The sequence below is a fragment of the Prinia subflava genome, chromosome Z, assembly GCF_021018805.1.
Source record: "Prinia subflava isolate CZ2003 ecotype Zambia chromosome Z, Cam_Psub_1.2, whole genome shotgun sequence".
NCBI lineage: Eukaryota > Metazoa > Chordata > Aves > Passeriformes > Cisticolidae > Prinia > Prinia subflava.
This window is the reverse complement of record NC_086283.1, coordinates 21,596,343-21,622,134: the sequence shown is the minus strand read 5'-3', so window position 1 is coordinate 21,622,134 and position 25,792 is coordinate 21,596,343. Positions and strand designations below refer to the sequence as shown.

At 45.9% G+C, this 25,792-nt stretch overlaps 1 protein-coding gene across 1 annotated transcript; it reads left to right on the top strand.

Moving 5' to 3' along the window:
* On the top strand, nucleotides 1–25,762 carry LOC134564140 (sodium/hydrogen exchanger 2-like). The gene is made up of 12 exons (XM_063422805.1): nucleotides 1–256; nucleotides 1,657–2,120; nucleotides 2,857–3,107; nucleotides 6,850–7,067; nucleotides 10,643–10,839; nucleotides 14,107–14,196; nucleotides 16,358–16,428; nucleotides 17,496–17,660; nucleotides 18,094–18,208; nucleotides 19,425–19,559; nucleotides 24,459–24,531; nucleotides 25,436–25,762. The coding sequence occupies exons 1-12, from the start codon at nucleotides 1–3 to the stop codon at nucleotides 25,558–25,560; spliced, it is 2,160 nt and encodes a 719-aa protein (XP_063278875.1). The 3' UTR covers nucleotides 25,561–25,762.
* Nucleotides 25,763–25,792: the final 30 nt, after the last annotated feature.

Below are 25,792 nucleotides of genomic sequence, written 5' to 3'. Positions count from 1 at the left end.
ATGGAGAGCCAGGGACACAGAGCTGCAGCTGTCCTGGCTGGGTCCTGTCTCTCCTGCATCCTCCAAGCCCCCTGGGTGGGAGCCCTGCAGGAGCCGCTGCTGGAGGATTCGATCCTGGAGAACATCAGCTGGGCTGCCGAGGAATCCCAGGGAAACGACTCCTTGGAGCACGCGTTCTTCTCTCTGGATTATCAGCACGTCCAGGTCCCCTTTGAAATCACGCTCTGGATCATGCTGGCATCCTTGGCCAAAATAGGTGAGGCCTCCTGAGACGATGAGGAGTGATGGGGAATCTCTGTGGGAATGGTGTGGGCAGGGGTGGCCTTTGCTCCACCTCCTCTCTGATTTGGAGCCTGAGGTAACATGTCAAACCCTTGAAATTTGCAGAATATGTACCAGAGACACTGCACAGGTGGAAAACCAGTCGCATTTTAGGTTAGAAATGGTGGTTTTCCATCTAGAAATTAACACCTGGGAGTGCTGTTGCTGCTAGGAAGAAAAATGATGGCTTTCCAGGAGGAGGAATTTGATTAAAATGCAGGACACACCAAGGTCTGTGTTCATCTCGATTTCCTTGCCAGCCACACTCTGTGCAGGTGGTCCACTGACATCGTCATCTTAAAATGAAGATTCCTTATTCTTCTAAAAATGTCCTGTGTCTGGCCAAGGAATAATTCCATCCATGTCCAGGGTGTTACACAGCCTAAAATAAAATTTCTGTGCATTGATTGTCTGTGCAAGGCCATCTAAGAAAGCTTTAAGTTATGCAAGGAATCTGATCTTTTTATATTTTCCTCTGAAAAACTGCGCACAGGAAGTGAAAATTATATAATTTTTTTTCTCCAGGAATTGTCTTCAGTTCTGTTAAATTACTGCTTAAAAAGTTATTTTACTGCATTTTTTTCTTGTATTTCTTTTCCTCAGAAAGAAGAAGTCTCTAAGATTGGGTTTGATCAGAATTTTTCAGATTTTTTGTCTGACTAGTTTCATGTTACATAATGAGACCCTAATTCTAGTCACATGCAAGAAGACATAATAAGGATCAGAGATTTTTAAAAATTACTATTCTTATTCTAATTAGGTTTCTTTCAATTACTTTTAACAGCTCACCTTGTACTTGTGGTGGTTGTTCTAGTCTTGGGCATTGCACAAAGACTGGCTTGACTGGACATTTTTAGCTTTTTAGCTTTAAATGCTAATGAATCAATACCATTAAAAACGGACCTTTTTATAATTAATTGAAAGGGGTTTTGTGATTTTTTTTTTTATTTTAATGTATTGAATCTGTGTGTTTAAAATTAGAAGTTTCTATTTCTGTTAGTGCTGAAGATGGGCTGCTGATTAGATTACATAACTAATAGTTCCAAATACTGTTTTATTTAGGCAGATTATTACTTTTTGCTTATTACCTCAGTATATTTCTCTAACCCTATGCTATGAATGTGAAATGAGGTGTGAACAGACAGTAATTTGAGAAAACCTGGTATTTTCAGTAATTTTTAGATTTTCTGACCAATTTCTGAGCAACTTCGCCCTCACTGTGTGAATTTATTTGTGCTGCTCCGAGGTGTAACCTGCTGACCGTGGGAGTGTGGGGACCTTCTGAGGGTCTGGGCTGGTGAGATAACACCAGTTTTATCTCTCCATGCCCTCCAGGGTTCCATCTCTACAACAAGCTGCCTTCCGTCGTTCCCGAGAGCTGTTTGCTGATATTTGTGGGACTCATCATGGGGGGAATAATCTATGGATTAAATGATAGGTCACCACCAGTGATGGACAGCGACATCTTTTTCCTCTACCTCCTGCCCCCCATTGTGCTGGACGCCGGCTACTTCATGCCCAGCCGCCCCTTTTTCGAGAACATCGGCACCATCCTGCTCTACGCGGTGGTGGGGACCATCTGGAACGTGTTTGGGATTGGCTTTTCCCTGTATGGGATCTGCCAGGTGAAAGCCTTCCGGCTGCAGGACGTGTCCCTGCTGCACAACCTCCTGTTTGGCAGCCTCATCGCTGCCGTGGACCCCGTGGCCGTGCTGGCCGTCTTCGAGGAGATCCACGTCAATGAGAAGCTGCACATCCTGGTTTTTGGGGAATCGCTCCTCAACGACGCCGTGACCGTGGTAAGAGCCAGCCTGAACTGGGGTATTTACCCTGCAGAGGATGGTGCTGAGTGATGGGATGGGAGATCTCAGCCTGCAGAAAAGGAGTGTCAAGGAAGACTTTATTACCTTCTGCTGCTCCTTGAAATGAGGTCGTAGCCAGGTGGGGGGTTGGTCTTTTCTCCCAGGGAACAAGTGACAGGATGAGAGGAAATGGTCTCAAGTGTCACCAGGAGAGGTTTAGATTGGCTATCAGGGAAAACTTCTTAATGGAAAAGGCAGTCAAGTATTGGTACAGGCTGCCCAGGGAAGTGGGGGAGTCACCACACCTGCAAATGTTTAAAAATCGTGTGGATGTGGCACTTGGGGATATGGTTTCAAGGTGAACATGGCAGTGCTGCGTTAATGATTGGGCTTGATGATTTGGGAGGGCTTTTCCAATGTCAATGATTCTGTGATTTGTTGGAGAAAAAGGCATCAACAACCCCTCCTAGCAGAGGACTCCTGGTCCAGTTCTCTGGCCTGAGGTCCTGGGCAGCATTCAGGTGAACTTAGAAATTTTCAGGTTTCTCTTTGACTCCACATCTGGGGACAGAAATGTTCGTGAGGGCCACAGCAGTCCCCTGGTAGCAGCCAGACCTCCTGGGCAGGAGGTGGTGCTGCACTGGCAGAAATTCCAGCAGTGTATTTGGTGTCATGACTACATCTGGTGAACATCCAGTTAACAGCTGTTTCCCTCTTTCCTTTCCCCCCCAAGGTGCTCTATAAACTCTTTCGCTCTTTCTGCGAGATGCCGACCATAAAAAGCATGGATGTTTTTGCTGGAGTTGGAAAATTCTTTGTGGTTGGGCTGGGAGGAGTTTTAGTGGGGCTGAGTTTCGGGTTCACTGCCGCCTTCACCACGCGCTTCACCAAGGACATCCGCGTCATCGAGCCCCTCTTTGTGTTCCTGTACAGCTACCTGTCCTACCTCACTGCAGAGATGTTCCACCTCTCCGGGATTGTGGCGTAAGTGAGGCCCGGCAGCTCCTCCCTCCAGGAAAACTTCCTGCCTATATTCACTGAAAAATACCCAAAAACATTTTAGAATTTGGAAACCTGTGTATGACGAGAAGCAGGGCCCTCTCCAAATGTCACTGTGTTTCCCAAATTGCCCATTGATGGCTGATGGTGGGTTTATGTAGGTTATTGAGGAATGTTTGTTTGAGCTCCATGGTTTTTGTTTGGAAAGGCTGGATGTTCCAACGGTGAGATGTCTGGCAGGTTTGGCAGACCCAAAAGAAGTTTCTTAGCTTTTTTTGTTATTTTCCACATGGCCCAGTCAAAACCAACATGGGAAGAATTACAAGGAGGATTTAGTCAGCTCCTTGGAAAGGTTTGGTCTTGGTTTGCAGCACATCTGTTCTCACATCTCATTCCCCATCTGCATGTCCTGCCTGGCAGCCCTTGGTGTGACAGAGCAGCAACTGATGAGATGGGAATATTCCTGCTTTTTGGGAGCAGAGGATTCTGATGGAAGCCTCTGCTTTGGAGATTCTGACTTGGCTCCAGAAGCTCAGACACACCTCATGTCTGGCTTCAGGTGTCAACCAACACCTCTGTCTCCAGTAACACTGGGAATCTGGTGGCCAATTTCAGCCAAAGCGGTCAGAGATCGTTCAGTTAATTTGTTTTTCTTTTAACCAGGTAGATCTTTGAATAAAATGAATAATTTTGGGCCAGATCCTTCAGATTTAAGAGACTTACTCAGCTTTGTGTTTACCTTGTTGGACATCTCACTATCAGGGCAGATGGTGAGATAAAAATAGCCAGAAAGACCCCAATGTTCACCAAAATCTCACCTTGGAAAGCAGAGAGAGGGGAAAACCAGAGGGATCCAGCCCTCCTGGATTCTGTGGGCTGGTATCTATCGAATGTGGTTCTCCTATCCAAACAGAGTCAGCTGGTGCTGAGGATCACAACCATTTAATATTCCCCTAAAGACACCAAAAGGCACCTACCCTGCATCAGCGGCTGCAGTGTAAACAACTGAGCAGCTGATGAGAATGAAGATTAAAAAAAAAAAAAAAAAAATGAAGTGGGCTCCCAGCTCAGCACAGAAGTATCTGGGAGATCTATTTTGAAACTAATGATGTTGCTTTGGATATAAACCATTCCTGCGTCTTGCAGATTTTGTTTCCTCAGCTGGTTAATAGGAGCAATATTTGAGTGTTACTGAAAACAATTCCAGCTCTGGGAATAGGTAGGAAAAGCCTATTTATAGGAGTGCAAGACAGAACAGTGAAATAAATATGCTACATAATCATCATGGAGCAGAAAACATTCAATCCTAATGGTGTCTCCTTCTATCAATCACAATCTGCTGTACCCATTATGGAACCCATTTGCTGTTCTTTTGAATAATGCATTTTTTTCTAAAGCAAAACAATGGCAAAGGCAGCTGATTCCTGCACTGTGCCCTTCTAATTGCCAAATTATAAATGCCTCTCTTATAGATCTGGAGTTCAAACAATTCATTCTGTTGTGGCCTGGGAATACTGTATTATAAGAAGCAGCTTTTGGCAGTTTGTTTCTTTGAAAAATAAATTGATTGCCAAAAAAATCAATTCTACATAGTCCAAAAAACCATTAAAAAATCTGAATACAGCTCAGTCTGTGAAACTGTTCTGCAAATGGGTTCCAGTTTGATTTTTCCTTTCTTATTCTCTTTTTTTATTTCCCTGCCCCTTGCCTTGGTGGCAATGTCCATCTTTAGCCAAGACAAGACAAGTTTAATTCCCTTTCCATGACCCTGCTGTGATCCCATATCCATTCTCCAATAACAATTCTCAAACCACAGTTCTGGAAATTACTTGCCCATAAATACTTGGATTTCTTAGTTTTGATCTGTAACTATATTCCCCACTATTTTTTGAGGCAAACACAGAAACTGAAGAATTTATTATTTTTTTTTCAGTCTGTGGTTCAGTCTCTGTTGCTCTTGCTGGCAAAGCAGGTCAGACCTAAAAGAGATAAATCAAACCAGACCTGTATTAGAATATTTTTATGTACTGGTACATTTTCTTAGGAGATGAAAGATGTGAACTCAAACATGTGGTGAGAAAGGGACTTGAATCTTGAGCTCCTGCTGATGGATAACAGAGGATCCCACTCTTCGGCAAAACCATCATGACTTTCCCGATTCTGACCTTTCCTATCATCTGCTTTTGCCACAAATCCTCTCCCTAAAGCCCAGTTTTAAATTCAAACAGACCCAAATGTTTGTGTCTTCAAAATAATGTGACACATTAGTGGAATTCTGAGGTTACACAGCGTATTTTCAGTGCAAAGCAGTAATTGCCTAGCAGTTCTCTCAGCAGGTCTTAGTTGATAGTTCTGGGTGAGCCACCATCTCTCTCAATACCTTTGTTTGGGTCACTTTCCTGTCCTGGTCACAACAGGTGTGACCAGGTCACACCCGTTCCAGGGTTATTCCAGGGACAAGCCAAAGATCTGCTTCTCTGTTGGCTTTTCTGTGATCCAACATCATGATGTTCCCCGTGGAAGTGGTTTTCAGTGCAATAAAAATATAGATGGCCTTACCAAACAACACTGGAAATCAGGTCATAGAAATTTAAACCCCTTTTCTATTCCTGCTGTAATATTTAGAACAAAAATGTTTTGGTCCAGATTAAAATATAAAAACCAGAGCTTCAGCACTTCAAGTGCTCAATTGTTTTGACCTCCTAGGATTGCTGGCTAGAAAATGTATTGATTTGAAAAGCTGATGAATTAGGCTAATGCCATGTTCCCTGGAACTTCAAGAACCAATTATCCATGAAAAATTGCCAGGGAATTGCAAGGTCAGATGTGGCAGTGTGTTAATTTAATCGGTTAGGCTTTCTATACTTTTGTACTTGTTGGGTTCCCTGTATCCCACCCCTCGATTGTTCCTTTGTTTAACTCACATGACTCCGGCACCTGCCATGCGGCACACGGTTAGCTGCCTGTCATGTCTCCCGCCTTTGTAAATCCCTCCTATTTTTCCCCTGATTAGTCCAAGCGATGTTCTATTACACCTGTATCCCCTGGCAACCTGCCCCGGTTGGCTGGCAGTGGCTGGCCACCCCCTTTGTCCCCCCTCCGAATCCTTCGGACAAAAACCCCCGGCACCCCTCTCCCCCCGGAGCAGTTTCGGGCTGAGGAGGTGTTTGCAATAAACCCTCTGTTCGTCTGAAATTGTTTCCTCCTTTCTTCCCACTGCCCGTCGGATCTCCATCGCTCGCATAAGCCCCTGCCAGGCAAAGAACCCACGGGAGTCAGTGCTGCTTGTGAGCCTGCAGACTGACCCCATACCACTGTCGCTGTGTCTGGGCCAGCGGTGACAGAGCCCGTTGGCTCTCTGTGAGCACACCAACGGAGTCAGAGTTTGGCAAAGTTAAAGAACTGGAAACGGTGTGTGGGGATGGGAAGAGCTGAGTGTTAGATGGAGTTGTAGCTTTGTGCTCTAATAAAATACAACAGGTGATGAATTGTTCATCTGTTAAAATCCAGATTTGGACAGTTTGGGCAACCTATAAAGTATTTTAGTGTCCTCATGGTCCTGATACTCTTGGCCTGATATAGGAAGTGAAGCAGCCCTCAGTGAAATGTCTGCTAATGTCCATGACGTGATAAACACCACTTGTTTCATAACTGATGTGTTGATTTTCTGTGTTAAAGAAGAAAAACGTACTGTTTCTTTTCCATTGTTTATTTTTCACTTCCTCAGCATCATTTCCTGTGCCATGGGCATGAAGCGTTACGTGGAGGCCAACATCTCCCTCAAGTCCCACACCACAGTCAAGTACTTCATGAAGATGTGGAGCAGCGTGAGCGACACCCTCATCTTCATCTTCCTCGGAGTTTCCACCATCGGGGAAAACCACGAGTGGAACTGGCCCTACATTTGCTTCACGGTTATTTTCTGTCTCATTTGGAGGGCACTTGGTAGGGGAAATTGTAGATCTTGATTTTTCATGTATGTTTTTGTTTATGGGAGTGAGGAATGAGATTCAATTAGGTGAGAGGATGCTCTGCCCCTCCGTCATCCGTTCCTGCCCCCTCTGCAGTGTGATTGTTCCAGATGGGAATGCTAGGACTGCACTGGGACATCCCAAGACAATGCTTCCTGCTCCTCCATCTCACTCAATTCCAAATCTTGCATGTTGCTGCACTTCCCTGCTCTGTGCACTCTCTGGTGATGGATAGAATCTCTCATGAGATCTATTTTATCAATGTCTCTTTTTTGCCACGATTGTCCTTTACTCTCCTTAATTGTCACAATCTCCTCTTCCATTTCAGTGTTTTTCAGTCCCTTGGTATTCTCCCATCAGGAGGGAATCTAGGTATATACCTTGGGGTGAGAGATCCATGAAAATCCTCTGACCCCGTATTATCAATTGTGGCAGTTTAAGGGATTTCATTCATAACAAGCTAATGTACAGCAGCAGCCTTCACTGGGAAACTGGAGGAACATTCCAGTAGCTGTCCTAAATAGACAAGATATGGGACCTAAACTGCAAAGATGCTCATACTCCTACTCAAGAATTTCAGGTCAGGCTTGAGAGTGGCAGAACTGGGGAATCGCTGAGGTTGGCAGGGGCCTGTGGAGATCATCTGGTCCAACACCCTGCCAAAGCAGGGTCAGGCAGGCAAGACTGTGCCCAGATGGCTTTTGGTTATCTCCATGCATGGAGAGTCTACAGCATCCATGGAAAACCTGTCTCCTCACAAATGTGAAGAGACCAAGGATTGGTGATAATGAGCAAGTCAGGAAAATGCTCTCCTGATAACTAATCTCTGCAGTTTCTCTAGTCACAATTACCAAGAACACTCAAGTCCTGGTTCCAGAATTCTCTGGGATCCCATTTTCATGCATTGAAAATGACCAGAAAAAACCAGATGTGTGGTGTTCCCATTCTCCTCAGCTGCATCTTGTGCTGATTCCATCTTGGGAGAGGCTGGACCTCCATTCCTCTTACAGTGTTTGGCATCTAATGAGTGCAGAGTGCCTCAGTTACGGGCATTTTTATATATTAACAGTATTTGTGAAAATAACAGCATGCATTTTTGGCAAAGAATCCAAGGGCTTAAAAACATTCAACAGGATTTATGTTTACAAACCAGTGAGTCAAGCAGTGAACTCGAATTTGACAGACAGTTCAAGAAATTGTTTAAATAGGTTAAGCCATGATTAGCAAGGCAGAGCAGAATGGGGTTTATTAGCTGTTAGGACATGCCAAAGTTTGTTTTAATAACTGTGCACCATACTTGGAAATGTGCTCATTAGTCAGTTTTTTGTACATTCAAGTATTTTATTGCCATTAAGTGGTTTCTCTTAAATTATTTGCTCAGATAAAAAGAGTTCTTCGTGAGTTTATTTTTTCATTCAAAGATTCTTCATTGCAAGATATAAAAATGTAACAATGATGCAAATGCACCCCAAAAATCCTCCCTAAGCACAGCTCTTCTGAGAGCAGCTTAAATTATGTAGCACATTATTAGGGAAGGGCTCAGGCTGCAGCCACCATTTTCCAGTCAAAAGCTACCTGGAATTAAACAAGAACACACAAACCAGGGCTGGAAATTGTCTGAGATGTCCTGAACAGGGTGTTCCTGTCCTGCAGCACCTTCCTGGGAAGCTGTCAGGGAGCTGGGAGAGTGAGAACTGGGAAGGGGCTGCACCAAGCCAGACTGGGAAACTCCTGCCTTGGAGATGGTGGTTGAGATCAGACCTTGGCCTACTCAGAGTCATCCAGCAACTCTGGATTAATTAATAATTGGATAGTAGGGAAATTTCTTCATGGAAAGGGTTGCCAAACATTGGAATGGGGTGCCCAGGGCAGTGGTGGAGGCAACAGCTCTGGAAGTGTTCAGAAAACGTAGGAGTGGCACCTGGGGACATGGATTAGTGGTGGCCTTGGCAGTGCTGCAGGAATGGTCGGACTTGAAGATCTTGGAGGACTTTTCCAATCTTTACAGTTCCAGGATTCTGGGATTCTGGAGATGCTTGAGGCACTGCTCCAGAAAAGGGTGCTGCCCCTACATTTCTTCACAGAAATTGGGGATTTTTAGGTGGGCAATGCAGGGACTGGTATGGGACTGTAAACTCTACCCCAGTCCTTCATAGAACACTCTCAGTGCTTTAAATATTTGAGAAATGATTCTGCTGAAATCTGGGGAATTCCTTTGGTGTGAGGAAGATCATCTAAAAAGGAAAACAGAGCCTTTGCATGGCAGCACTGGGGCTCTGCTGATATCCAAGCCCCGGGGAGATTTCCTCCTGTTCTGTCCCAAGGTGTCTGCAGGAGAAAATACATTCTGCTCAGAATGATTAATTGTATGTCATCTCTTGGAGCAAACTGGCCTTGAATTAGTTTAGAGAATGCTAATAATAATTTATGAGGAAGGATTAAATTAAGACAAAGGCCAGGATATCAGCTCAAGTAAATTTTGTTCCTTTAAATCATTGGTACTGCACGAGCTGTAGAGTAGGGGTGGATGTGATATGAGGGAGGCTTTGTTTTATTTATTTTTTAAGTTGCAAAGAACCTTGACACCCAAGTGCTTCCCATCTGCTGGTCTGGGCACCAGTTCTGCAGAGCTCCAGAGATGGGGAAGGTTCAGTGAAGTCAGTCACAAGGTTCAGTTAACTGAGTTCCCTATTCCCAAACATCCCCAGCTTTTTGTTTTCTTCAGACTCCTCCAATGTACAGTCAAAGTTCAACTATTTTTAGCTGGAGGTATGTGGGAAGATGTTTGATATGTACATAATAAATGCACTGTTTTTATTTCTTTTACAAACACCCTCTAAAAAAGCAACAGTGCTGTGGCTCCAGCTAATTCCTAAGAAAAGTCAGCGACAGGTGGTGTCACCAATTCTCAAAATGGATGTTAATCTTTGGGAAATAGGATGTTTATCACATCCATTGGTATTAAAATCACAGCCTACTGATTTAAGGCCTGACTTTTTGTACCTTTCTGCATCTGTTTGTGCATTTGCAAATGGCTGTAAATCATAGCAATTGCTGTGTCACCTCACATTTGTACAGTATAAATCTGAGGGAAGGAAATAACATTAACACAGGTGGAATATAGCTACTTATTCAAGCTACTGCTTGGAAACTTCGGCAAATAGGAGGGCAATTTGTGGCTAAGTTGTTGCTGATGATTTGCCTCAAAAGCATTTGTAACCTCAGCAATTCAGTCATTTGTTATCACCAATTAGAATAAATCCATTAGTATTTCAGGACTGGAGCCAGACAATATTTGTAGTCCCTCAAATCAGAAATATGTTGGGGATTAAGTTTTATCTGGACAAAGCAAATTTCAACTTGTTGGATCAGACTGGAAGAAAAATTCTCCAGTAGCCTATTGGGAATATACCCCCTTGTGCCCTGGCTAGTTCTTTGTAATCAGTGTTTACCAATTCCGTGATGTTTTACTGGAAAATGTAAGATGGTGAGTTTTCTCCAGTTGTTCTGTTTGACTGATGTGCCTCAATCTACCTTCCTGCTTTTCAGGGGTTCTTGTGCTGACTTTCTTTGTGAACAGATTTCACGTGAACACTATCACCAGTAAGGACCAGTTCATCATTGCCTATGGGGGGCTCCGAGGGGCCATTTGCTTCTCTTTGGTTTTCCTGCTGCCTGACTTCCGCAGGAAAAAGCTCTTCATTGCAGCAACAACTGTTGTCATCCTCTTCACCGTGTTCATACAGGTAAAACCAGTACTGGGCACAGATTCGGGATTAGGTTTCCTCTAGGAGTCTGATGAATAAGGTTCCTCTCCGTCATGGCTGGGGCTGTAAATTCTGGTGCTCCAACACTGAGTTTTAAGGAATTGTGGTGCTCCAGGGCTTGGGAGGGAGCAGCAGCTCTCAGCATTGCTGTGACATCTAGTGGTAAAACCATTCCTGCAGCTTTCTGTGGGGTGAGGGTCTTGGATGTCTCCCTGCTCTTCTCTGACCAGCAGCAAGTCTCTAAGGCCTTCTCTAAAATACAGCTTTTAGTTCGTCTGGCAAACACAGCCACATTTGAAGGAGGATGTGGTGGAAAAATTGGGGTTGTCTGGTGCTAGAGAGAGCAAGGCCGATGTCTACCTGCTGTTTATCCCAAAAAGTAAAGAGTGGGTCTCCACAGGATTGAAGTGAGTAGGATGTGGAGTTTTGGGAAAGACTCACATAGAAAAACTCCCTGCGAGCTCCTGCTCAAGGACATGAGGTCCATGTGGAGCTGCTGACCAGGAGCCACCCTCCTCCTGCCCTCGGATGGAGGGAGCAGAGGAGTTTTTGGGCCTTTGGGAGAGGGTGGCTCCTGGTGGCAGCTGCCAAGTAGCCCCGTGGCTGAACATCACCCTCAGAGCAAATTCCTTCTGCTTTTCCTGACTGAACCCCTCAGGTGGATGTCAACGATGTGGAGGGTTGGGTTTGGTTTTGCTTCCCCATGCCCACCTAAACCTCATCCTGAGCTGGAAAAGTGGCAGAGGAGGGATCAGAGTGTGTTGTGCCAATGGGATCGGAGCTGGGAGCTGCATGGCAGTGGGGCTGGGCACAGCCTCAGCCTGAAAGGAGCGAGCAGGGGCCAGGCCCGGAGGAGGAATGTGCTGAGGTGGAGCTTGACAAGTTTTAAGATGCAAATGTGGGTGAGAAATTGAAAAGCCCCAGTCCCCAGGCACGTCCGCTCATGCAGAGCTGCTCTTGAGCCTCACACAAAGGTTGTTCTAAGGCAGCAGCTCCAGGCTTTGGGAAAGCCTTCCCAGGGCCAGGAAAAGAGCTTTTGTGCAACCCCAAAGCTCAGCTGGTGATGTCATCCCCGTGCAAAAGGGTGAGAGTTAAACCGGGTTCCCATGTCACCGGGGAGACCCCCTGACCTTCAGCCACTCATGGGAACATCGTGTCTGCAGAGGGGCTGTGCTGGGGCTCCAGGGACAACCATGAGAACAGGAGGAGGAAAGAACTAGGAAAAGTACTTAAAACCTGAAGGCAAAGAGATATTGCTGGAGCTCAGCACAGAAAAGGTGGGTAAGTGTAAGAGACCTTCAAAAACAAATTTGGGGTTGCAAGTCACATTTGTGGTGCTGCTGCTGCCAGACACATCGACTGAGGCATTATTGGGGTGGGAATATTCTTACCATCCCAGTGTCTTTCATGGTCACTGTGTGTGGAAAGGGCAAGAGAAATATTGGCTGTGAAACAGCTTCTGTGTATTTTGATTCTTGTTTTATACAAAACATTTTCTTTATAGTCACAGTGATCTCAATATAGACTTGATGGGGACTAAAGATCTCTGTTAAAACAAGACAGAAACCAAGGCAGAGGTGATTTGGGCCCTTATAGACTGGTCTGGGCCAGCAAAGCATCTTGTCAGAGCTCAAACCCTCCACATCCTATGATTCCCTTGGAAATCCTACCCCTGCAGGCTGGAAACCCTCGTGCTACAGAAGAATGACCACCCCATGAGCAGTTATGCTCGGCCACCCGTGGCTCTATCAGTGCATTCCACAGGCCAGGAAAATCCTCTCTTTTGGCCTTCCTAACCCAGCTACATAAGGCCCTTCCCACAAGCAGCCTGGTTAATCATTTTGAGGAGGTTGGCTGAGCCATTTGTCAAGTCCTCAGTGCTTCCAAGCAGGCTGGGTATGTTCCACATAGACCAGGAAGTTCTCCAGGGGGCTCTCTGGGCTTGTCTGGAGCGTCACAAACCCTCCTCATTGTTCTTCCTCTTGGTGTGATTTTAAAATCAAATACTGCCAGAAGTTCATTCTCTCAACTTACTGGCCCCTGACCTCTTCCATGAAATTCTGAGCAAATGCGATAATTGTGAAGTGGGGAGGTTGTTTGATGCCTGCACTGTCCCACTGGATCTCTGGAGGTGGAAAACATTATGTGAGCTGTGATGGAGCCATCAGACACTCCCTGGAATGAGTTATCCCTAGTGGGTGGAGGAGAGGCTCAGGGGACCTGCAAGTGTGCTGTGAAATGATGTATGGCTTGGAATGACACATGGGATTCCCATAGCAGTCCCAAATGCTCCTTTAAAATGGAAACAACTGCGGCTGATTATCCAGGAAGGCAAGAGGCCAAATTGCACAGTCTCAACTTAATTTTCGTAATATCTGTTATTTTGGAACTTGTGAATTCTATGTTATTGATTCTGAATAGCAACGCATTTTTTATTGCTATTAGCTATTAAAATGACACATTAATTGTTTCTGCAATTAAAAATGTGTTCAACTGTCCTCTGTGCCAGCATTTGTGACATTCAGAAGTCATAAACATCAACTACTCCATCATTTTTGCTGTAAACATGTCCTAGAAAAGTAATTTCATACGGAAGTTGGGCTAAGAAACACACCACAGCAGCATTTTAGTTCTCTCACGAGGCTTAAAGGATATTGAAACTTTTCCCTTGACCCTTCCCACCAGGTGGATGCTTTGATTAGGAAACTTAGGCACTGGCTGGCCATCAAAGATCACTGGAGTAATGGTGTGTGACACACAGTGCTTAAGGAGTGAGCAGACAATTGCTGGCGGAGGCTCCGTGCTGAGAAATCTCGAGGATTATCCTCATTTCAGGCATTTGAACTTGGATTGTTTCAAGCCCCTCTCCATCTGGGAGGCCACGAGCAACAGCAAACCCCAGGCTTTACCTTGGAATTACTGGTTGGCTTTTTGTGGTCTCAGAGAGGCCAGAGGAGGCGAGCAGAGGTTTCCTCCCCTCATCCTGAAGCCTGTCCGTGAGTTTCTGTTGACAGATTCCTACCAGGAGCAAACAAAGTGTTTGGGGTACACCTGGGAGAACAATCTCTAGCTGTGTTGAAGCTTTGCAGGTTTTATCCTGCCAGGAAGGCAGGGAGGATGAGAGAGGCTGCTCCAACACCAGAACAAGGTCGCTGTGGCTCAGACCCACGGCAGTGGGTTTTGTTCCAGTGCAGGAAAGTCGGATGTGGGGAAAAGCTGATTTTTGTGTCGCTGGTCACTTTGCAGGGAATGACCATCCGTCCCCTCGTCGACCTGTTGGCTGTCAAGAGGAAAAGGGAGAGTGCTCCCACTGTGGGAGAGCAGATCCACATTCGGGTAAGTGGAGCATCCATCAACATATGGCCAGAGCTTTCCGGTATCTTCTGGAATGTGCGTGTCTCCAGGGACCCTGCAGATCTGCAGTTTTACCTGAATCCTCTGCAGGTCAGCCTCTTTCCATCTTGGAAGTCCTGTTCAGGTTCCAAATCCTGGGTTTTTTTGCATTGGAAGAGCAGCCACCAGTCAGACTGATGTAGCATCAGGTAGTGCACAAACACAAGAGAAAAAGATGATTTCTTGCCCAAAACTTTAAGCTCTGACCTAACTCAAATTTCTCTGGTCTCTGGAACAAAAGCAAGAAAGAAAGGAAATGAGGCTTGGTTGCTTTCAGGATTAGGAGATTCCATGTGTTTTTCAGTCCCATCACCACCACTGGTTTGGATACTTTTGCAAAAAAATGAGGAAAGCAAGGATAAAGTTGGTGCTATACTGGAGCAAACTGCTGAAGTGCACCATCCCTGGAATTATTCAAGGCCGGGTTGGGTGGGGATTGGAGCCACCTGGGAAGGTGTCCCTGCCCATGGCTGGAATGAGATGAGATGTAAGGTCCCATCCAAACCTAACCATTCTGTGATTCTACATCCATAACCCAAAGGTGGGGTTTCATTCCCCCTGCTCCCACCACCTAAATGTTGGTATTGGTAGTTATAGAGGGCTTTAGGGAGAGGCTCAGCTCCATAAGGTCAGCTGCTCTACCACTCAGCTGAGCCTTTGTATTTGCATCTGCATCCAATAGAAAATTAATATATTCCTGAATCTAATTGTTCAATCCCAGCAACGTTTCTGTGGGTATGGCTCCTTCAGGAATATTATTGTCATTGTCTTCTTTAGCAATAAAGCCATTGGGGCTGAGGACATTTGTAAAACCTGTTTGGCATCCTCACAATGGGGTTGGACTGCAGGGCTTTGTCTGAGGTTAACACAAGAGCTCAGGAGGCTGAGGAGCTTTTTCCAGTCATGAACAGAGAAGACTTTGTTCTTTTGTTAGAGTGTGAATGGTAAATCATCTCAGAAATGTGTTTATTAGGAGGTGTGAGCTGAAAATGGCCATGCATCAATTAAGTTGAGAAGGTAAAAATGCAGGTAGTTGGAAATCAGGGATGCAGAAGCCAGAAGCAGCTTTCTTCCTCAAATTTATTTTGCCATCTAGATAGTTGGGATATTCTTGCTCGCAGGAGTGATGATCAGAGTGTGTGCGTAATTCCACAGAATCAGAATTAGTTTGGGTTGGAAGGGACCTTAAAACTCATCTCATCCCATGCCTTGCCATGGGCAAGGACACCTTCCCTTATCCCAGATTGCTCCAAGCCCCGTCCAGCCTGGCCCGGAACACTCCCAGGGATGGGACACTTCAGTGCTTCCCTGCAGCACTGAAGTTTGTGGAACATGCAGCTGGCAACAGCCATATGAGGGCACTGAACTCACACTATGCTGGAGAGCTGAGCCCACTGCTCTGAAACTTTTACGTCTCTGACCCCTCAAAAAGAAAGCTTTAAAATTTTGGAGCTGTAGGAAGTTCCAGGGTCATCAGTACCTGAGTGTGGAGGGCAGTAGAGGAGAGTCCTCTCCCAGTTTAGAGATGCCATTAGGAGGGAAAGCAGTTTGGGAAATTACAGGGATTTAACTTTCAGGTGGAAAACCCACTCAGGACGGGATTTTTAATATAATTTTAAACAATACTAATGTATTTATATGAAGTATTATATGATTTCATTTAGTGCGTAGTGTCTGGGAGAAGGCAGTATTTATTGTTCAAGTCAACGTATCATTTATGTGTTACCTACATTTATATCCTGAAGATAGTAATTTCCTGAGATCAGTTGTCCTCAAAAACCCCAAAATGAACATTTCCTGCAGGTCAAGACACAGAGGGCAGAACATGGGAGTCATCAGCCCTCCTGTATCTATTACAGAGTGCAGATTCATGGATCTCAGCATTTATTGTTTGATTGCCCACACCTGAAAGCAAAGCACTAATTGTACTCCAGCACCACTGGATGAGTGGATGGAGAATTATCCCAGTGCTTTCTCTCCTTGTTTCCCAGCTCCATATCCTGAGCTGGAAGCATCCCCTGTTGTGCGTGTGGCTTTTGCTGTTTGCTGGCTGGGTTCATCACGTATGCAACCGGCGTAGAGCAAAATCCTCTCTCCTCTTTAGTTCTTGGATCATTTGCTGGCTGGCATTGAAGATATATCTGGACACTGGGGACAGTATTACTGGAAAGACAAGTAAGGATTTGCCAAAATACAACTGTGTACACGTGTAGGAAAAAAAGGAGGTTGGTTTCTATTCCCAAAGTTTCCGCTGTGGGCAGCTGGGCCTTGTTCATCTTTGTGGCAGGAGGGAGGTGACAGAGGGGCAGCTTTTCCTTGTCCAAGGGGACACCAGGTTTTCAGGGCACTTCCCTGCTTGCAGACAGCTCTTGTGCCTCACCCTAAAAAGATCCTTTCTCCTCTCCTGTTGTGTTTGTCCCTTCTTGACCAAAGAAGACTGCTGGAAGTGCCATGACTGTGACACGCAGCCTGTTCCAGACTGTGCACAGTTAACATTAAAGAGCTGAGTTTGCAGCACTGCTTATTGTGGATGGAAATTACAGAGGATCTCTACAGATTTCTGTAGCAACATGTTCAATTGTCATTAAATTCTGGGAGTTTGTACATTTTGAAATTTAAAAAAATGCATCAGGTTTAAAAAAAAAATAAATCCCATGAAATATACTAAAAAGACAATCTGCCAGGTTTAATTCCTTGGTGGTCCAGACAGATGCAGCTGGTAGAGATTTTTTAGGAATGCTTATTCTTGGAAATGCCACTAGAGGGTATGGGAGTCACTGCTGCTGAGGAGCGTCCTGCCTCCTTGCGAGCAGATCTTAGAGAGATTGATGATCTCAGAGGTCTTTTCCAACCTAAATTATTCAACGATTTGAGCAGAAAAGAAGAGGAAATGGCTGAAGACGGAATCTGGAAGTGTTTAAATCTGTGGCTGCTGCATGTGCTTGTAGCACTTCTAGAAGAGTTCATGATATATCTGGCACTTTGGGGGAGTTTTTATTGTATTTAGTGAAGTTTTTGTATTTTGACTCATGTACTGTAATGCAGAAATAATCAGGGACTGACCTCTTGGACCATCGATTTCTGAGGAGAACCTAATGGGATGTAATGGAATTTAATGGAATTTAATGGAATTTAATGGAATGTGGGCAGTCGTGGGCTATGACCCTGCTGTCTTGCTCAGGTCTGTTGGTGCTGGGGAGCCAGGGGAGAGGCTAAACTCATCTCATTTTGTTCTCCAACAGATTGGAATATTTTAACAGCAAATACCTGCAGAAGATCCTGCTCAGGGAGTACGACCAACCCAAGTCCAGCATCGTGCTGCTCTACGAGAAGCTGGAGCGCAAACATGCCATCGAGCTGGCCCAGGCTGGGCAGCTGGGCCACGGCCCAGCCCACCCCTCCTTCCTGTGAGCAAACACGGCTCAGACTCAGCACCTGGGGGCTAAAAGTGATGGGGCTGCATGAGGATCACCCGGCACTGACGGTGGCACATGGAGGATCCCCTGTATCCCCATGAGCTACAGGGAAATGGTGCTCTGAGGAAGAGGGTGCTGGCCAATTTTGGTTGGGTTTGCACTGTTAAATGCTCTGAATGGCCACTTCAGACCTCACAGATGGTTCTGCTCTGCCACAGCTCCCCATGGCTTTTTTATCCACCAGGGAGCATATGGATAGCCCAGCTCTGATGCAAATGCCAAATTCCTGCTTTGCCGTGAGCTCCATCTGCAGGGATGAGCTGTTGGCTGTGTTGGCTGTGGTGGGATCCCAAAGGGGCACTGGGATTTGAGGATGCACTTCATGTGCATCTTCCAAAATAAGGTGTTCTGCTTTCCTTTGCAGCAGCAGCGACAGAACTGTCATAACAGACCAAAAATTGGAGGACACTCCAAATCCTGATGTCCTGGACAACATGCAGGAAATATTGGCAAGGAACCTGTACCGGATCAGGAGGACGGTATAACTTTTCCCTCAATCCATATTTTACATGTCCAATAACACAAATTTCCTCGGTTATCCAAACAGCCTGAGCTGATGTTATGAATATTTCCATAATTACCCAGGATGTCTCTTTGTGAGCAGAGAATAGTTGGCTGTGTGGAGCCAGATCCAGTTTCCAAGTCAGTGGCACATTTCTGTTTGCTGCCTGACAGCTTTTGAAAGGTTCAGCCAGTCAGCCTATAATTTCATGATATATTTTCGGCATCGGTACCCGGCAGTGAAAAGGAGAAAGAAGGAGCACGTGGAACTTCAGGCACTGGGTTAGCAGATCCAGCAGCAGCTCCTAGGGCAGAGCAGGGATGGGGTTATGCTCATGGTGTATTTTTCCCCATGGAAGAGAGGTGTGAGTGGGAACTAATTTGCGGAGCTTTTAAATCCACCCAGCAGTTTTGCCACGGTACCAGTGGTTAAAGGGTAAAAACCCCACTTGCTGTTTACTGAATCATGGATTGTGTCTGGGGTTTCACACAGCACCTGGGGCTGTGCACCGGAATTGCTGTTCATAGGGAGACTTAGACTTAAAATCCACCTAAGCCTTTGTTTCATGGATTACACACAAAATATGTAGTCCTTAGGAGTGGGGCTCGTATGGGCAGCTAGCACAGAAGGATCAGCCTCCCTCTCCTGTCCTTTTGCTGAGCTGAGGGAAGCAATGGGATAAGGCTGGGAAGGAACCTATGGACATAATGAAGGGATGAAGGCACAGCTTCAGTTTGTGCTTAGTCCTGCATTAATCCAGCCTAACCCCTTGTAGTGACAGCATTATCCCAGCTCCCACTGGTGTTAGTGGGAGATTTCAGCTTGGCTGGGTGGTGCCTTTTGAAGGAAGATTTATGCTTCCTGTTGTTTGGATGGTTTATATGGGAAGGTGGGGTAAATACAAAACATTGGGGCTGAAGCTGTGGAGGCACCTCGAGCAGAGTCATTGCACTCGTTCTGTCACCTGCACTGCCAGGTGAAACTCAGTCTTGACATGCAGCCATTTCTTGGGTGACTTCATATAAAAAGAGCAGAGTTTAGAGTCCCGTCTCCCTTCTGTGGCTCTTTCCATCCCCACCTCTCCCAAATCAGTGTATGCCCGTAGCTGGGCGGAGTGGCTGCAGAGGGTGGAGGATCCTGGAGGGCGGGCAGGGATGCCCCGGTGTCCAGCAGCCTCCGTGTGTCCCCTGCAGGGCCCGGCGTACAACAGGCACACCCTGCCCGGGGACAGCGAGCCCACGGAGCAGGCCAAGGAGATCCTGATCCTGCGGCACAAGAGCCTGCTGGTGGAGGTGAGCGGGAGCGACACCTGCAGCTCCAGGAAGGAGGTAAGAGGGAACGCTTGCACGCAGGGCCGTGCACAGGCTGCTTTCCCCACAGCCTGCTTGCTGCTGATGGTTTGTTTCCTTCGAAAGACAAATCTTGTTACTTTAACTTTAAAAAGTTTCTCTATCCCAAATCGCATTCCAATGAATAGGAAAAATACCAAGGGAAAAACTCCCCAACCCAGCTCCTGGCAAGCCAAGGAGCCACCCCGAGCACAGCCCTGTTCAGTGCTTTGTGAACACAGACTTCCACCCCTGCTGGGAAAGTTCTTTACTGAGCAAATGTTACCTGATGGGGCTTCACTCTGAAGTCTGGTTTTCCCATGTTTTCTTTTCTGGGAGATGTCATCAAAGACAGGAATTTGTCTCCCCCATTGTCAGTGGTCCAGAGGGACTGTAAGTATTTGAAATTGCTTGGTGTTTTTTTCCCCCAACTCTTTTGAAAGGACAGAAGCATTTTTGTGATATTTCTTATTCATTCTAGAGGTGAGTCTTTTGTATTTAAACACATCTATAGTTCTGGGGCAGGCTTAAAAGAAGTAAAATAGAGGGAAGTTTTGCATACCAGATTCCTGTGAGAAACAAATATTTTTCCAGTTTACTACTAGCATAGCTCTGTGTTGGTTTATGTTCTGAATCAGAGGAGAAACAGGGTTAATACGATGTCTGTGTCTGGTGAAGATTTTTGCTCTTTGGAAATTGGTGAGAGAAGCTGGGTCAACATTTAGCTATGGAAAAAATATGTTTCCAGGAATGATGCAAGAGGAGCAGACTTGCCCTTTGCAGTTCCTCCCATCCTCTGTAACTCTTTAAAGGAAAAGCATTTAACCCTTGTCATATTTTGCTTCCAAATGCCCAGGTCAGCAGCAGTGCATAATCACAGAACATCCCGAGTTGGAAGAGATTCATGAGAATCATTGAGCCAACTCCTTGCCTTGCGCAGGAGAGCCCCAAGAATCCTACCCTGTGCCTGAAAGTGTTGTCCAAACACTCTCTGAGCTCTGGGAGGGTGGATGCTTGCAGTAATTGCTGACCTATTCCTAAATTTCACTCATTTCTCTGAATTTTAGGTTTTAATGGCTTGAGCTGGAGCACTGTCCAAGTGTGAACTGTGATCTCTAAACTGAGCAGCCAAGCTCCATCACTGAGGAGAACAAAGTGACCTTTTAGAAAGAAATAAATTACCCTTCCATATTTAGACAGTAATTTTCCATGACAGCACAAGACTTTGGGAATGCCCTGGACTTTTTTCCACTCCAATTTCCCTGTGGAAGTGCCAGTCATGGAGGAGCCCACTGAGAACGTCGGCTCTGCACCTAATGCTGATGATGCTCAGCCCTTCCTTCCCAGAAAGGTGTTCTGGCTCTTGCAAACAACTTAAAAGATTTAATTTGATCATTTACATGCTGATTGGTACTTACAATTCAGGATAGATAGGCAAGAACATGGCATGTTCCTGTAGAACATTTGGTATAATTAAACTTCAAAAGAGCAACATCAAACTCCGGCTGATTTTGAGCACGACATTCCCTACTTCAAGGATATTATATTGTTAACCCTTGTGCTCCTGCTTTCCCCTTCTCTACTGCTTTTGGTGGGAAATTCAGGAGCTCTGGGAAAGCTGTTTCTCCTGTTCCTTTGAGTGCTTGCAGCTGGGCTTTGGGGGAACAGAATTGTTTTTGGAGAATTGCAAAAGCAGCAGGATTCACCCTGTGTCTGTACTGACTCATGGATGACGGAAAATGCCCTCTGAGGGTGGGAAATACTCCGTGGATTATGGAAAATGCCAATTTGATGCTGAATACTGAGTGTAATTGGAGCCACTTGTTGGGGCTGGTCACACCCCTTCACTTCAGCCACCTTGGCTTTGTGCCAGGCGAAGGGGGGTAGAGGTAAATCCCAGAATAGTTTAAGTGGGAAAGAACCTTAAAAATCATCCAGTTCCAACCCTCTGCCATGGGCAGAGACACCTTCCACTAGACCAGGATGTCCTGTCCAACCTGGGAGATGACAGTAAATACTGGGAGCTGATCCCAGTGACTCCTCTAAGGGTGGCTCTAACCCAAGAGCCATCCCTCCATGTCCGAAAGGACAAGCCCGGCCTGTTTTGTGTCACCAGCAGCTTTTCTACTAATTTTTAAGAATATCTGCCTCATTTACTGTGAATAGAAATAAAATGATGCCCCAAAGTGATGGGATAATGCTCTAACTGACCCCTGAAATATTAACACCATATTAATTATATACATATAATATTATATAATATTAAGTAGAGTGGCACTTCATGCTGTAGGAGGACAGATTGCAGAATTTGTCAGCAGAGAAAAGGAACACTGTGCTAAAAAGTTGATTTTAGCCTGTTATAAGCAGCTCAGTACTTACCAGTTTTTGGGAAAGAAAGCAGCTACTCATGTTTCTTCCATGCCAAATTGAAATGAAAATGGTATTTTCCCGATTTAAAAAAAAAGCTAATAATGAAAAATGCCAGTAGTGTTAGAGATTTTTCTGATTGTCAGATATTCCATATTTTGTAGTCCCATAGGGAAGGGTTTGGCCTTCCAGGTTTTGAGTCAGCAAGAAAAACTTGGATGCTGTTGCACCGCACGTTTTTCTATTCTACATCTCACCACGAGATGGAAGCATTACAACTGTGTTTGCAAACCCAACTGGAAATCCGGGGAGGGAAACAAACTTCCAGCAAAGGGCCACTGAAACCCCTGTGGTGCTGGTGAAACTCCTGCCATTCCATTGCCAATCTTTGAAAAAGCTTTGGTGATACCTTGAGCGTTAGGAGCTAGGGGAATGATTTAAAAAATCCCTTTGGTTCAGTAGAAACCCTGTTTTTTCTGTTTGGCGAGTGTTTTTCTTTTTTGATGAAGCTGCTGAGAGATTTGCTGTTAAATATGAAGCTGTCGTAGCTCAGTTAAACTCATATTTTATTAGTGGCTGGCTCCAAACAAAATCTGGGATATGTGGGAGAATGTCCTCGTGTGGGTTGGTGGCTTCACCAGGCTGGGGAGAAGCCAAGTTCATCTTGGCTGCTGGACAATCCATCTCCTTCCACAGGAGAAAGCAGTGCCCTCACTAGGATGGACACAGCTCTGGCCAACACCAGGCTTCAGCCAGGAGGGTTTGGGATTGGAGATCCCAACCCCTTGGGATGATATTTGGGATGGGGTGATCTTTGAAGTCCCTTCCACCCCAGACCATTCTGTGACTCTGAGTCACCTCTCCTGGGTGGAGAGGCACATTTCGTTGCCTTAGGGGTCTCCTGCACTTTAAGTGCCTTTACAGCATGGCAGGGAGGCTCTTGGAGCCTCCTCCAAGGAGAGTTTGGAGAGCAAATGAGGGAAAAAGCAGGGAGAAGCAGCGAGAAAAGAACAATCTTCCTGCCTCCAGAGCAGGTTAAATGATTTACACCAGGCAGAAGGACCTTGGCAGGAGAATGAAGTGACTTCAGCTCTGAACCACAGCCCAGAGGATTAACTCCAAGACTATCTATTTCCAGCAGAAAGTTTGCCTTCCTCTGCCTAAGGACAAAATTCCTGCCGAAGGCTGCTGCTTCCTGGAGCTCTGCATCATTGCTGGCTCCAAGCGCCGGCCGCATTTGGGGCTTGCCTTATTTTAGGCAGGGACCCAGCCCAGCCTGAGCTGGCAGGGAGGGTTCTGAGACCCAGGACAGCTTTTATTTACCACGGAGCACCCAGAAAATCCTTGCACCTGTAGCCAGGCAACTTGGTCCTCTTTTCTCCTGCCAAAACACGAGTGCACTCCCCCAGAAGGAGCTTATTTGGAGCTGCCTGTGAGCCATGTGCGTAAATGACACAGTGCCTTTGGTAATTATGTCGGAGCCCTTTCATGGAGCATGCTCTGAGAATCGTTAAATGCCCCTGGGAATGGCTTTCCAGGGAGCCAGGCGCTGCTGCCGGAGCTGAGAAGGCATTGTTATTAAAATGGTCAATAAAAGTGAGAACAAGGGATGGAGGGCAGCGGTCCTCGTTTAGGGGAGGGAGGAGAACGAACTGAAACAAAACAGAAAACCAGGCTGGGAGGTGTCCAGAGTTATTTTGGCAGTCTGGGTTTCTGGACTGAGGTGCCAAATCACAGCTGCGCGAGAGACTTATTCCCAGTTTACAGAGGCACGGAACAATTCAGGCGGCATTGTGCTACCTGATTTTTATTTTTTTCGTTCGTTTTTTTTTTGTCCTGGAGGGTGGAGATTAGCACTGGAGTGAAAGGACAGGGAGCTCATTAGTGCCAGCTCGTTACCTGCCTCCTTGGCCTGCAGCCAGCGTGGGGAACAGCCAAGGTGAGAAACATCCATATCCTGAGGACAGCTTTGCCTTCTGCACTCCCTGTCCCATTCTCCCATCTCCAGGGCTGCTCCTTCCCATCCTCTCTGCTGAACTGTTCCTGGGGAACTCAGACCTCTTCCAGAGCTCAAAACATAATTTCTCTATTGTGCAATTTTTATTCTTTAAGTTTCTGACACTGGCTCAGTTTTATTTCTAAAACCTTGACAGTCCATAAAGAGCTTCCAGTGTTGTTCAGAGAAGCTGTGCATGCCCCATCCCTGGATGGGTTTTAGGCCAGTTTGGATGGAACAACTTGGTCCTGTGAGAGAGGTGTCCCCACCCACAGCAGAGGGATTGGAATGGGATAGTTTTCAAGGTCCCTTCTAATCTCATGATTTTATGTTGTAGCAAATCAGCACCTGCAAATACTTCCTGCCATCTCTTCAGTCTATTTTTAGCAATCCTTTTTTTTTTATTATTTTAATTTTTACATGGCAAAAGCTAAATGAATGGGAGTGGAATCCTTAGGGATTGTAGAGGGTTGGTTTATGAGGCTGGAGTGTCGTGGGCAGATTTCACAAGGCACTAAAGTCCTTCTCTCCCTCAGTCCCAGAAGGAGGATTTGTGCTCGGTGCAGGGTGAGGCCACCCCGCAGCCCAAGCTCTGCCGCTCCTTCACTGGTAAGTTGGGAAGCTGGGGGTCACTCCCTGCTATTCCCTGCTCACCCTCATCCCGTGGAATGGCCCAGCAGGCAACAGGAAGGGTGTGGGACAACCTTAAATGAGCCTCATGGGTGAGCAAGGAGAGCTGAAAGCCTTCCCAGCCTTGGTGCTCCCTCTCAGCCCAGCCTGAGGTTGGTGTGAATGGTTTGGGCCCTTTCAAAGCCATCTAATCAAAACCCTCTACCACAAACAGGGACATCCTCAACTAGATCAAGTTACCTCATCCAAGCTGGGATGTAGCTCTTTTAATCCACAATTTACCAGGAATACTTCAGTTATGTTTTTCCTGAAGAAAACCATGACCGTAAGGAGAGAACAGTGATAAAAACCATTGTTTCCAGGGATTTTTTCCACCCCAAGGAAAACACAAGCACCATGGCTCCTGACACACAGTGGTGACAGAGCAGAAGGAAATTATAACCCTTCTGCCATGGTTGCATGTTCATCCCTGTCAAAAAATCCCATAATGTGACAGCATGACATTCCAGGTGCTCCAGCAGGACACCTGCATTTTCCAGAGCTGGTTTAAGGTAGTCACCAATGTGAATTTTTGCTCTGCAAAGTTGCAGGAGGGAATGACAAAAGAACAATGACGTTGATCCAAATACTTCATGTATTTCAAAGTGTAAGCCTGGGTTTAAATTACCTTTTTTTTTTTGCTTTTTCTTCCATGGAATCAATGACCTTTGTCTTCTTTTTTACAATTGGGAAGTGATCCTTGGAGTGGATCAGCTCATCCCCAAAGAGCACATGGCCACCTCGGTGTTTCCTCATTCCTGCTGAACCACAAAGAAGGGTGTTTCTCATGGTGTTTCTCATGGTGTTCCTCATGGTGTTTGACATGGTGTTTCTCTTCCCACAGTGGGGAACACGGAGAAGATTCAAGAGGTGAAGGAGAGCCGATCCCAATCTGTGTGTGCCATCCCACCGACCCAGCCCAGCGGCGCGACCTGGGGCGGGAGGAAAAAGCTGAGTCTGGAGATGTAAAAACACAGGGGATGCTCTGGCTCCCTGTGAGGGGTCTGGCTCCTTCAGGGGGTGCTGCTCCACATGTAGATAATGTAAATAAGATGCAGGTTGGAAAGGACAGCTTAGACAGGGTGGAATATCCAGAGCGGTTTGCATGGAAAGCCACTCTTACTGCCCAGTGCTGCATTTTTGGTGGGAACTGAGGGAAAAGATGATCAGAAGAGCATCAGCAGTGCCAGGGAATAGCTGA